Source organism: Nomascus leucogenys, chromosome 9, assembly GCF_006542625.1.
Source record: "Nomascus leucogenys isolate Asia chromosome 9, Asia_NLE_v1, whole genome shotgun sequence".
Taxonomy (NCBI): domain Eukaryota; kingdom Metazoa; phylum Chordata; class Mammalia; order Primates; family Hylobatidae; genus Nomascus; species Nomascus leucogenys.
This window is the reverse complement of record NC_044389.1, coordinates 112,054,074-112,067,739: the sequence shown is the minus strand read 5'-3', so window position 1 is coordinate 112,067,739 and position 13,666 is coordinate 112,054,074. Positions and strand designations below refer to the sequence as shown.

The 13,666-nt window shown below is 46.6% G+C and overlaps 1 protein-coding gene across 3 annotated transcripts in view; it reads right to left on the bottom strand.

Moving 5' to 3' along the window:
• Positions 1–13,063, bottom strand: part of PITRM1 (pitrilysin metallopeptidase 1) — a 39,862-nt gene extending 26,799 nt beyond the window's left edge. For 2 of the 3 annotated variants that reach the window (XR_004031777.1, XM_030819364.1), the window contains exons 1-8: positions 12,946–13,063; positions 10,352–10,454; positions 7,018–7,124; positions 6,194–6,345; positions 5,370–5,484; positions 5,195–5,291; positions 3,665–3,825; positions 216–342 (exon numbers count right to left, since the gene is read on the bottom strand). Coding sequence is in view for 2 of the 3 variants with exons in the window: in XM_030819364.1 (XP_030675224.1) it covers positions 216–342; positions 3,665–3,825; positions 5,195–5,291; positions 5,370–5,484; positions 6,194–6,345; positions 7,018–7,124; positions 10,352–10,454; positions 12,946–13,001 (918 nt within the window). In the remaining variant the exon portion in view is untranslated. The remainder of the gene's footprint in view (positions 1–215; positions 343–3,664; positions 3,826–5,194; positions 5,292–5,369; positions 5,485–6,193; positions 6,346–7,017; positions 7,125–10,351; positions 10,455–12,945) is intronic. The other variant, XM_030819365.1, reaches the window with a different exon arrangement.
• Between the last annotated feature and the right edge of the window lie 603 nt (positions 13,064–13,666).

The window sequence follows — 13,666 nt, the reverse complement described above, 5'->3', positions numbered from 1 at the left end:
TACTCTAGGTTATCTGGATACACAAAATGGAGCAAAACATGCTTTCCACTAAGCTAACTTTCCTTTCAAACAAACAACGATTCTTTTGGCTTGAAAAGCTCTCCCATACTCTGTACCGACCATGACAGCCTCTGAAATCCCATCATGAACACCCAGTCCAAGTCCTCATGTCAACATATTTACCAGGAAGGACACAAACACGGTGGGGCACTCACAGGCTTGTCCCAGGGTGTCTGAGCTGGCACCGCGGTGCTTGGTTCAATTTTCTGGAATTTGCTCAGTGCTTCCTCATGAATCTGTTTCAGATGCTGTTCTAACGGAAAATTACCGTACGTGAAGAACCTAAAATTTTAAGGGAATATAATTAGTCTGTTTTAAAGATTTGAGATCAAGTACTGTCTTTTTCACTGAAACACAGTGCACAGGAGTGCCCCTTATCCAAGGTCTCGCCTTTCGGTTTCAGTCACCCTTACTCAACCAAGGTCCAAAAATATCACGGTACTTTGAGAGACCGAAATTCATGTAACTTATTACAGTATATTGTTATAATTGTTCTATTTTATATTAGTTATTGTTGTTAACCTCTCACTGTGCCTAATTTATAAATTCAACATTCATTCACAGGGCATGGTGCTATTCCTGGCTTCAGGCATCCGCTGGAGTGCAGTGGCACCATCATAGCTCACTGTAGCCTCAAGCTCCTGGGCTCAAGCAATCCTCCTACCTCCCGCCTCAGCCTCCTGAGTAGCCAGGACTACCAGGACTATACCACCACACTTGGTTTTGGTTTTTGAGACAGAGTCTCGCCCCATCCCCCCAGGCTGGAGTGCAATGGCGCAATCTCAGCTCACTGCAACCTCTGCCTCTCGGGTTTAAATGATTCTCCTGCCTCAGCCTCCCAAGTAGCTGGAATTACAGGTGCTCAAAACCACGCCCAGCTAATTTTTGTATTTTTAGTAGAGATAGGGTTTCACCATGTTGGTTAGGCTGGTCTTGAACTCCTGACCTTAGGTGATCCGCCTGTCTCGGCCTCCCAAAGTGCTGGAATTACAGGCATGAGCCACCATGCCCAGCTGGCTAATTTTTAAGTTTTAGAGACGGGTTCTCACTATTTTACCCATGCTGGTCTCAAACTCCTGGCCTCAAGCAATCCTCCCATCCTGGCCTCCCTAAATGCTCAGATTTGCAGGCATGAGCCACCACACCTAGCCAAAAATCGATCCTTCAATTTTAAACTTCATCCAGAGATGTGACAAAAACCAAATGAGTTATTTGTTAAAATACTTTATAACCCTAGGTACAGTAATATAGTAATCCAACTGACAATTTCACAAAACTCAATTTTTGGCAACAAATTCAAGGTTACACACATTTATAAAGATAACACACTTATTCAACCAAAGGAAAAAGGTTACAATGACGGAATTTATCTTTTTCTTTACTATGTTGCCTGAGCTACGGTTAAGGTTTGGAAACTAGTATCTTACAGAACCTTCAGAAATTTCTCACTCTAGAATTTAGAAACCAATTTTACACTCTGGGGGTTGAGAGAATCCAGGAGCAATCACCACCCCTAGTGTCCAGATGCTGCTCTCCAAAGGCCCTTCCCCATTATCCACAGAAATCAGAGCTCCCTGGGGAAACAGACAGTTGAACCTCTGGAGCAGGGAGGGCCTGGGTGTGCATGTGTTAGGGAGGTGGGGGTGGGGGCGTAGAAACCAAAGAAGTTAGACCAAAACGGGCCCACAGTTGGGGCAAATGTGGGCATAAAAATGAATAAATTCCATCTGATCACATAATCTCAAATATATACATATACAGAAATATTTCTGTGAGGTCAGAGGGGTACTAAAAAACAAAACAAGACTGGGGAAGAAAAAAAAGAAGAAGAAAAGAAAGAACTCTCTTCTCCATGTTGGGCGCAGTGGCTCACGCCTACAATCCTGAGGTCAAGGTGGGCAGACTGTTTGAACTCAGGAGTTCGAGACCAGCCTGGGCAACATGGTGAGACTCTGTCTCTACAAAAAAAATATAAGCACTAGCTGGACATGGTGGTGTGCGCCTGTAGTCTCAGCTACTCAGGAGGCTGAGGCTGCAGTAAGCCAAGATCACACCACTGTACTCCAGACTGGGGGACAGAACCAGACCCTGTCTTAAAAAAAACAAGACAGCCTCTTCTGTCACCATTAGAGGTAGTTCCTGCACCACCCCTCCTCCTCCAACTGGACTTCCCAGGGAGAGCAGCCGGCCCTGCCTTTTCCACAGAACCATATTTCAAGATAACCCGATAGCCCCAGCTGATGTGGAGCTCTTCTTTGAAGTCCAGCAAACAAATGAAGAAATTACAGAATTAGAAAACTTCACAAACCCTAATACAGTAATTGATGCAGGCAATAATCCTCAATGAATATGCAAACCATTAATAGGTTGATGAGGAACTCATTATCACAGGACACCAGAAACTCAAGCCTGCCAGATGGTCTGCGGCTGAAGGGAAAAGGCAGATCTTCGCAAGGCAGTGGCTGACTCTCGGCATGGACCCCGCTGGTGTGAGATCCCCAGTGGAGGCAAGCAGGCCTCACATGATGGTAGGATGTGGCCGTCTATGGCGAACTCCCCGCGAGGGACTCTGCTTAAAAAGGCGCAGCCTGATTCAAACTAAGTCTTTGGATCTAAGTTCCAGTTCTCAGGAAACACAGGAACATGGCACCCAACACCACGCGGGAGCAGCCAGGCCACCTGCAAAGTGAGAGCGCCCAGAGGAAGCCGAGCCTGCACACTCCTCTGCTGTCCCCGACACGGTGCCCAGGAGAGACCCAGGCCGACCAGGTGTGACCTGTGGGACCCTGTGCAGCACACACTTTGGGGCCAACTAGAAAATCTAAGTATGGAAAAAGAAAGTATGTTTTATCCTATTAAAACTGAAAATGGCATTAGCTCATGTAAGAAAAAATCCTCATGTTTTAGGGTCACGAATTCAAATACTTAGGTGTAAATGATCATGACATCTATAATTTACTTCCAAAAACTTCAGCAAGGAAAAGGATATCTATTAGGTGACAAGTGTTTAGGGGCTCATTATTCTAGTCTACTTTTCTGTATGCTTGAAAGTTTTCATAATTCTTTTTATATAAAATAATCTTGCAAATATGTTTTTACATTAGCATTTATAGGTAAATATAATTATTAGTGTTTTATATAAGATATATATTATCATAATGACCTTATATTAGTGACATAAGAAACAAGCAATGTATCAGAAAGTGAGGATGTAATTAAGGTTCAGTAACTGCATCCACTATTGGAAGAGCACTTCTCCGTGCCGAGGAGAGGGCTTAAAGCTTCACACACCCTGTGTCGAGGTGGGCACCATCCATGCACCCCCACCCTCCACGCAACCAAGCTGGATGTGAGGCAAGAGGCTGGGGGGCCAGGACCCTCCTCTGGGGGACTCTAAATGCTGTGTTTGTAACCACCATGCTGAGCATACGGAAGGCTATCATTGTAAATGTCCAAGTAAGATAGGCAAACTGAGGCCAAGAATCTTACCTACACTTAGATATTTCTTAAGCATTGCTAAATGAGAGAAGCCACGTCATGAAGTTCTAAGAACACAAGTCAACTTTTCACAAGCCACCATCAAACTTTTCCAACAAAATATTACCTAGCATTGCTTGGGTGATAGTGAGTGGCATGAAACTGCTTAAGCTGCTCCCAGGTAAGCTCCGGGATGCACAATGGGTCACCCCCAGAGACCACTGAGTACGTGTGGTCGGGAAGAAGTCTGTTCTGAAGGTGCTGGGAGAATATCCTCTCATTGTCTGTCTTGAAATGTAAAATAAATAAATAATAAGAATATATACATGTAAAATAATATACACACTCTACATTACTTACAATATAGCCAATTGATCACATTCTGGTGCATACACCTATAATACTTTGCAAATAAAGCTGTTCTAATGGTTTAAAAAAAAAAGACACTCATGCAGGCATTGTTTAACAAGGTATTCAATCATTCATCACCCACGCACAGGACCCAAGCACTGAGAAGAACAATGCATTTTTTGATGTGTGGTGCAACAAATGCATAGCTGAGGGCTGTAAATCCGGATGGATCACCAGGTTTGCCCACCAGCCGTGAGGGAAGTGGGGAGAAGCTGTCACCCCAACTTGAGTTCAAGAAGACTCCTTGAAAGAAAAGACCACCAAATTGAGAACCAAAAGGTAAGGAATAGTTCACCAGCCGAGAAGGGCTACATGAATGAGAGAGCAGGCCACCCATGAGCCTCAGGGACGCCAGGACAGGCAGGTTGTCCAAGTCACAAGGGGACATGAAGACATGGGCCCAGGACAGCAGCTCTTAATCCAAAATGGTCTCAAGACTCCTTTACACTCTGAAAAATTAACCAATTTATGCCTGAGGTTGCAATTTTTTTTGTAAAAAAATCAGACCTTGGCGATGACCTTGAGCTGTAGGATATAAGTAACTCCCACAAGCTTAGGGTTCCAATAATGGAACACTAGGCATAAATGGGTTTTAATGAGGACCCAAACAGCTTTTGATTATGTGGGCTTTTTTTGCCTGTGTAGGTGCCTGTGCGTATTTATATAATTTTTCTATATTCTAAATTAAAGCTGAGACATTTAAAAAATACTTATTCATTAAGGTAAGCCATCATTACATGTTAATATAAATATTTTTGAAAAATACTTCTCATAACAAAGTAAAAAACTGACTACTTAGAGTAATGCTGTGTTGCCTTTTTTGCAAATCTCTGTAGCGTCTGGCTCAGAGGTGAAGCTGGACTCCCCCATCTGCTCTGTATCCAGCTCGCTGTGTGTCACACACCCCACCATGCAGCCTCTAGAAAGTACACCGTGTACTTGGGCAAGAATGAGTGAAAAGACAATGTCTTGGCAGTGGTGTGAAAACAGCTTTTATCTCGCACACTTGCTGCAGATAGTGCACCGGGGTCCCCAGACATGGTCTGAGACCTGCTGGGAAGAACAGCAGCCTGGCCCTGCTACCCCTGGCTTCTGCTCACAGCACTGACCCCAGCTAATTCAAGAACGTATCACCTATAATGAGAATATTAAATAAAAATCAACCATCTTCCAGATGTGTCTATATCATGATATTGTACATGGGTAAGGTAAGCTGAACACAACATAAAAAAGGAAGAAAACTTACAAACACTCCTTTCATCTCATTAAAGACGACTCCTTTAAAGACCAAGGGTGTCTGGGGGTCGCTTGGATTCTCATGTTCCAGCCGCCATCCTTCCTGCCTGAGGACAAATAATTATAAGCTGATAGTGACTCGAATACTAAAGTCTGTATCAACTAGTTAATCATTCATGACATACCAGAAATCCAGCTCGCGTAAACATGGGAAAAAGGTGGCGTCCAAATACACCGAGAGGAGATTCTGAAAGTCCTTGGGATTTTGTGTGGAAAATGGATACAGAGTATAATCACTAGCTGGGTACAAATGAAAAGTGAAATTGTAAAATATAACAGATTTCTACTAAAATTACTGACTCTCAAGCCTCATTTCCCCTTTGTCCTAGGACAGTAAGTTGTAGCTATTCTTGGGATGGGGCCGTGGTCCCATGCTCTGGTCCCCGGCCTCAGCAGCTGTCCCAGCTCATAACCCCAAGTGCCGGCTTTCCCATCCCGTCTCAGGATCTGCACTCGACGGGCACCAGGGCTTTCTTCAGTGAATCTCTAAACTCTCTCAAGTTTCTCCAGAGACTTTCATACATCTACAAAGATGACCTCATTCTGTAACAGCATGGATTTAACCTGCTCTTCAATGTCACTCCCTCACAGAATGCACTGTTCATCGTCACCCTATCCACTATTGTCACTCTTACTAGAAGTCAAACATCAACATTAGTGGTAACTCTGGAGGCCTGGCATTGTAGCAATATCTCCAAGAGAAAATTGTTTTGAACTTTTCTGGGAAAAGTTGACGTACGTTTTCTTAAAACACTAGTTTTTATAATCTCGCTACCGTGTGGCTTTCCTGAAGGATTAAATTTCTAATGTCCTTCAACTAGAGAGAGGTAAAAATTATTCTAGAACATGAATTGCCCACTCCCCTCATTCCTTCTCGGAAACTAACTGAATTCCGGTGGGTGTGCCTGGCAAATCCGAACGCAGTTTCTGTTCAGGATGCTGGTCTTACCTGTGAAGGCGTTCATGAACGTGGAGAGGGACCGGTTCAACATTTTGAAGAAAGGGTCTCTGCATGGATATTTCTGAGACCCACAGAGGACGGTATGCTCAAGAATGTGAGGAACACCGGTACTGTCCATGGGAGTGGTACGGAACTGCACGCTAGGGAAGGAGGAACAGAACGCTAGGGAAGGGGGAACAGAACGCTAGGGAAGGGGGAAGAACTGCACACTAGGGTTGGAGGAGGAACGGAACGCCAGGGAAGGGGGAGGAATGGCACGCTAGGGAAGGAGAATGACCAGAACGCAAAAGGTTCAGCTTAGTGCTGCGGACACAGTTCCTAGATGCGTCATCACCTCAGGCTACTAGAAACCATCATTCTGACCCACAATCCTCCAACACAGCGTTTTCCAACTATAAGGTAAATCACTGATTCAGGCTGTAAAATTGTATTTTGATGAGATTATAAGTCCGTGTAAGCTTTTCCTTATTTTTCAAGATGCTCTGTCAATAAAAATACTAGTGAGATGATATTTTAAACCACGTAATGCATAGTCAATGTTTTAAATCAAGCTTGTCCAACCCGCAGCCTGCAGCCCGCATGCTCAGGACAGCTTGGAATGTGGCCCAACACAAATTCATACACTTTCTTAAAACATTGAGGTCCTTCATTTATTATTTTTAGCTCATCAGCTGTCCTTAGCGTTAGTGTATTTTATGCATGGCCTAAGACAGTTGTTCTTCTTCTGATGTAGCACAGGGAAGCCAAAAGAGTGGACATCCCTGATTTAAATACAAACATTCAAGACCATGTTCTCACCACGCACCACTTACCTGAACAGATTATTCGTGTCTTCTCTGGCCAGGTGTAAATACCTGGCTCCTGTGTCATCATGGCTGAGCTTCACTGCAGTCAGGAATAGCTCGGGAACAGATGTCACCTGAGTTAACAAGAAAAACACGACCAGTTAAACTTAGACAAAATGGCCTTTGAAATGGTTATCTTCGACACACAGAGAAAACTGGCTTTTCTGCCTGAAATTAGATGATGCCGGGAAGCCAGTATTTCAGAGCTGGAGAGAAGAGAACCATCCTGTCCAAGTCCCTTATCCTACAAACCAGGAAAGACAGACCTAAAAAAGGCAGATGAGAGAGAGAGAGAGAGAGACAGAGAGAGACAGAGAGAGAGAGAGAGTCAGAGAGAGACAGAGAGAGAGAGAGAGTGTGTGTGTGTGTGTGTGTGCGTGTGCGCAGAGAGAGGGAGAGGGAGAGAGAGAGAGTGCTTACTACTGGCTAGGCATTTTCGATTTTTTTATTTTTTAAATTTTGTATTCTTTTTTTGCCTAGGCATTTTCTAATCATGTCACATATAATCCTGTGAGGGAGGTATTCTCATTCTCATTTACAGATGAAAAAACCGAGGCTCGGGGTGATGAAATAAGCTGCCCAAACCAGAGCCAGGATTCACCCTGGTGTCTGCCCTTCCTATGGTACTGGGCTGCACCTAAGTAACACAGTGCCCTTTCCATCATCTGCTGAATGTCTCCTGCTTTTGTGTGCTGCACTTAAATAACACAGCGCCCCTTCTAATGTCTGCTGAGTGCCTACTGCTTTTGTGTGCTGCGCCTCAGTAACACAGTACCCCTTCCAACGTCGGCTGTGCGCCTCCTGTTTCTGTGAATATCATCTGTAGCGTGCAGAATAGGCCTGCAGGGAGTGGAAATGCTAGAGTGGGCTAGCCTGCGACAGTGGGGAGAGGCTCTAGGATCAGCCTTTGCTTCTCTTAGTTTAGGATGGGTTGTCAGTGGTAGCTAGAAGCACAAAGCCGTGGCTTCCAGAACAGCTGGAGGGGCCGGGAGGACAGAAATGCCCACAAGAAAGACGAAAGACTCCTCACTCCTGGGGCGGGTGGAAGGTCATCTCCTACTTTAGGTAAGCCTCCTGGTAAGTGACCATACTCCTTGGTATGAAAGAAACTGTCTTCTCTTCCAGTCATGCCAGCCGGCCCTCTCCCTCAATCACACACCACGTCCCTGTGATCACCACCCCACTCACCAGCCCCTCCTACCAGGTGCCAAGAATCACCTGGCCAGGCGCACACAGCAAGTCGCTGGCAGAGGTCAGACCTCGGGTCTCCTCAGCCCAATCTAGGGAGCCTGCCACCCAACAGTCATGCATAAAGTGGCCCACTATGACCTGCATCATCGACCGCTGTTAAATTACTTCTGTTTCCATGCTTACTGTACTTTGTAACAGACGATCAATGCTTTTAAAATCAGCAGATACAGTGAGATGCCTGCTTTCTAATAATATATAGCTTTAATAATAATAGCTTTCATGGTAGCTATTTCTCAAACAAGAATCATGACTTATCGTAAGTTTCTATGGCTGGACACAGTGGCTCACACCTATAATCCCAGCACTTTGGAAGGCCAAGGTGATATGGTTTGGCTGTGTCCCTACCCAAATCTCATCTTGAATTGTAGTTTCCATAATCCCCACATGTGGGAGGGACCTGGTGGGAGGTAATTGAATCAAGAGGGCGGTTTCCCCCATGTTATTCTGACAGTGAGCACGTTCTCATGAGATCTGACGGTTTTATAAGGGGCTTCCCCCTTCACTTGATTCTCATTCTCTCCCCTGAAGCCCTGTGAAGAGGTGCCTTCTACCACAATTGTGTTTCCTGAGGCCTCCCTAGCCATGCAGAACTGTAAGTCAATTAAACCTCTTTACTTTTTAGCTCATACTTTATAAATTACCCAGTCTTGGATATTTCTTCATAGCAGTGTGAGACTAGACTAATATACAAGACAAGAGGATTGCTTGAACCCAGGAGTTTGAGATCAGCCTAGGCAACAAAGTTTCCATCTACACACACACACACACACACACCACACACACACACACACACACACACAAAATTAGCCAGGCGTGGTGGCACCTTGTCCCAGCTACTTGGCGAGAGGATTGCTTCAGCCCAGGAGTTCGAGGCTGCAGTGAGCCAAGATCACACCACCACACTCCAGCCTGGGCAACAGGATGAGTCCCAGTCTCAAAAATAAATACGTTTCTATAAAATTTGAAAAAATAAAGGAGAAGAATCTACCACTCTGGGTAAGGCCCTTATTAACAGTAACCTGTATTACAAACCCAAGTGTCTTTGCCTGGCCTTCGCAGGATTTCACAAATGCTCCAAGTCTGTGTTCATGACTCCCATGCCTGGACCTTGTCTGGCGCGCCCTAGTCACTGCCCTGGCTCCCTTCCTGGACCCCTGCCCAGGAGGCAGCCGCTTTCTCACACCACCCTCTCCAGGAGCTCTTCCCTCTGCCCCCAGCAGCAGCAGCTCTCACTCCTCCTCCCGCCCTTGTCCTTGGCCCTCCGCATGGCGTCCACCACGTGCCTCCGGTCACAGTCGCATCAGTCTTTCTAGACAGTAAGCTGTTTGTCTTTTACATTTGCTATAACATCAAACATAGCACAAAGCCAACAGCCGGCCAAATATGTGAAGCGTGTCATTTTTAGTTACTATGCTAAATAGAAACAATGCAAAAGGTTTAAGCAAAATAACAAAAAACAAATGAACCCATTTTAATATAGACCCAAGTAAGTATAGGTCCACAATTTCTTCTTCATAATTCTGAAACCCAAATGGCTCAGAAAACTGAAAGATTCTGCAGAAGTTTAGAGCAAACTATTTGATGGCAAAACCTGACTGAACAGATCAGGGCACTGAGTCTTCATGCTCACACTCAGTGAAACATCAGGTTTGGCTGCAGATCAGGGCACTGAGTCTTCATGCTCACACTCAGTGAAACATCAGGTTTGGCTGCAGATCAGGGCACTGAGTCTTCACGCCCACACTCAGTGAAACATCAGGTTTGGCTGCAGAAACGCTAGTGTGTCTAATTACAGAGACCCGGCTGGAAGTGTTACTCTCTAAAATCTGCCAAGAATCAGGCTTTGCGGGATTCCAGGAAGGGACTGGGGGTCATTTCACTCACAAGCTCTGTTCAGCTGAGTAGCCACCACGCAACAGGAGCTGGGCCAGGGCCTTAGGACACAAGGACAAAAAGGCTAGTCTCCGCCCTGAAGGGCCCCGTACATAGGCCAGAAGGCACACCTGCAATGTATGTGGATTTATAAGGAGGTGCCGAGGACGACCCATACCTGGTTTACAGTGAATCCGTGGATCTTGTCTCCTAGTTTATACTGTAGAGCCCTCTCACAAGCCCGGTTACTGTTCCATCGCCACGCTCTGTGGTGTGCATGTCTAGATTAAAAGTCATCTAAGTTAGATGAGTTGCAGGAAAATTATCTGGCTAACATTATTCAGCCACATAGTGAAAATACTCTCATGTAATAAAGATTATTAAAGAAAAATTAAATACTGCATTTTCCAAAATCTTGCACATTCTAGAAAACTAATTTCTGGTAAGGTCCTTTCCATTTTAATGACCTTTTATCTTAACTAAAGCTTCAATGTTGGAAACCTTTTCTTTACATATGTTCACAAATAACTATAATACAATTACAGTTTAAATTCCCCGGATTGTTTAAGAAACAACTCTTAAACAAAAGGGCTTCTTTCCCTCACAGAATCCTCAAAAGCCTTCACAGTATAGCAAGAAATTCACACTACAGTTAAATCCCATTACATGCCTACCGAATTGGTGAAAACTTATAAAGCCTATATTACCAGGAACTCTCATACACTGCTACAGGGAGTACAACGTGGAATAACTTTGGAAAAGCACTTGGCATTCTTTAGAAAGGCTGAAGAGGCCGGGTGCGGTGGCTGTAATCCCAGCACTTTGGAAGGCCTGGGTGGGCAGATCACCTGAAGTCAGGAGTTCGAGACCAGCCTGGCCAAAAATTAGCCTGACGTGGTGGCAGGCGCCTGTAGTCCCAGATACTTGGGAGGCTGAGGCAGGAGAATCGCTTGAACCCGGGAAGTGGAGGTTGCAGTGGGCCGAGATCACGCCACTGCACTCCAGCCTGGGTGACAGAGCGACTCCATAAAAAAAAAAAAAAAAAAAAAATGCTAAAGATTGGAAATCCATTCACCTCTTGGTCTATATCCTCCACACCTTACACTGCCCCAGCACTCAAGGACAAAAATGTCAGCACGAACCCTGACAGTCCCAAACTCAACTCACCCGGAGGTGTATCGACAGAGAATGGATAAAGTGCAGATTAATCATTCAATAAAAAAAAAAAAAAAAACCTTACCGATAAAAGGGCCTACAACTGCATGTAACAAAGATGTGGGTCACATAATATTAAACAAAAGATACACATGATACAGTATTATCCTAAACAGGTATTTTTCAAATAGGTAACAAGATATTGTCAGAGTGCATAGAGATGGTAAAATATATAAAAAAAAAAAAAGCAAGGACATTTCTGTATGTCATGACAGTGATAATCTAAGAGAGAGGGAGAGTGTTACGAGCAGTTAGGGGAAATCTTCAGCTTGGTCACAGGGACACTAATTTTCTTTTTTGAGACAGATCTCGCTGTGTTGCCCAGGCTGGAGTGCAGTGGTGCAATCTCGACTCACTGCAACCTCCACCTCCTGGGTTCAAGCAATTCTACTGTCTCAGCCTCCTGAGTGGCTGGGACTACAAGCGTTCACTACTACGCCCAGCTAATTTTTGTATTTTTAGTAGAGACAGTTTCACCATGTTGGCCAGGCTGGTCTTGAACTCCTGACCTCAAGTGGTCCACCTGCCTTGGCCTCCCAACATGCTGGAATTACAGGTGTGAGCCACCGCGCCCAACCTACTTATTTTCTAGTAATTATTCTCACCTAGATGAGATGATGCACACCTGTAACCCCAGCAATGTGAGAGGCTGAGGAGGGGGATCAAACCAGCCTGGGCAACAGAGCAAGATCCTTCCTCTTAAAAAAAAAAAAAACGTAATTATTATTCTCTCAAATTGTATTATACGTCTTATGGGATTTTCTACATTAACGTATCCCACCGAAATATTTAAAGATAATATGTAAAGGAAAAAAAAAACCTATTCAGGCAATATTACGAAGATATGCTATAACCAACATTTGCTTACTGATTTAGCAAATTTCAGAATTATGGGACACAGAAGCATTTTAAGAAGTTACTTATCAAGGACATGATAGGAAACTCCTGAGCGGTAAGGCCAGGCCAAATTCACGCCACGGACGCCCCATGCCCCCCGGCCTGGGCCGGCAGCGCTGAACTGTACCTTATATTAAACACGGGCTCGTGGATTACCATGAACACTAAACCGCTTCGTCATTTTTTTCCCCATAAACTGAGTCATTAAAAAAAAAAACAGTTCAATTCCGGGAGGCTTCAGTTCTCTGAACACAGCGAGACTTTAAGTGCCGGCTGTGGGCGCCTCGGGTCTCTTAAGGACTCGGCCTCCAACAAAAATGAACTAGGAGCAAAGCTGTCAGCGAGAACCGCAACTGCCGAACCCATTTACTACCCCCGCTAAAGCCCACGCTAATGGAGGGCCCCGCGGGGAGTGCCGCGGGCAGGCCCGGCCCCCAGCCCGGGGCATCGCCCCTGGGAGTGGGCAGGAGCTCCGGGGTCCTCGGGCCTCGGAGCCTCGGATGCGGGAGCTCCAGGAAGGGCTCGGGGTGCGGGACGCCCACACCTGGGGGAGCTGCCAGCCCCGGGCGCAGGGACGAGAACCCCTAAGCCTCCGGCCCGCCCTGGACCTTCCCCTGCCGGGTACCAGCGCGCCCAGCGCCTCCCGCCGCAGCGTCTCACCCGCCGCTCAGCCGCCTCAGCACACCCAGCCCCTGCCGCCCGCCGCAGCGCCACATGGCGTATGACGAGCACCTGGCTGGCGAGGAACCCCTCTTAACCCGACGCAGGGCGCGGGGCGGGGCTTGCCGTGACGGCTACCACTCCTATTGGTCAACGCGAACAGCGACGTCCTCTGCGATAGGCTGTAGGTGAAAAGGGTGGGCCTCCACTGCTCTGGGACGGGCGGGAGGACGGTGCGGAGGGAGAAGGGAGGGAGGGGCGGGGCAGACGTGCCGAAGGAGGCGGGCAAGGCGAGGGGCGTGGTCACGGGTAGAAAGGGGCGGGGCCAGCTTGCCGAAAGGGGCGGGGTTCTGCCAGCAGCAGGATGTGGACAGATGATAGGAGGGGGAAGTGGGCAGGGGAAAAGTGGGGCGTGGCGAGAGGCGTGTCTATGCAGATAAGTGGGGCCTGGTGAAGGGCGGGGCTGCGCTTGTGAAAAGAGAGGCTCCTGGAAAGGCGTGCTATGTGGGGCGGGGCTCTGCAAGTGAGGGGAGGGTCTTAGTGAGGGGTGGCTCTTTGCAGGTGAGGAATGGAGACTAGCGTGAGAGGGGATTGCAAGTGAGCTGAGCCTTGGGGGCGGGGCTTGCAGGTGGTAGGGTGGAGCCTAGTGGGCGAGGATGCAGGCGAGCTGGGCCTTGGGGGCCGGGCTTGCATGCGAGAGGTGGGGCCTTGTGGGGGCAGG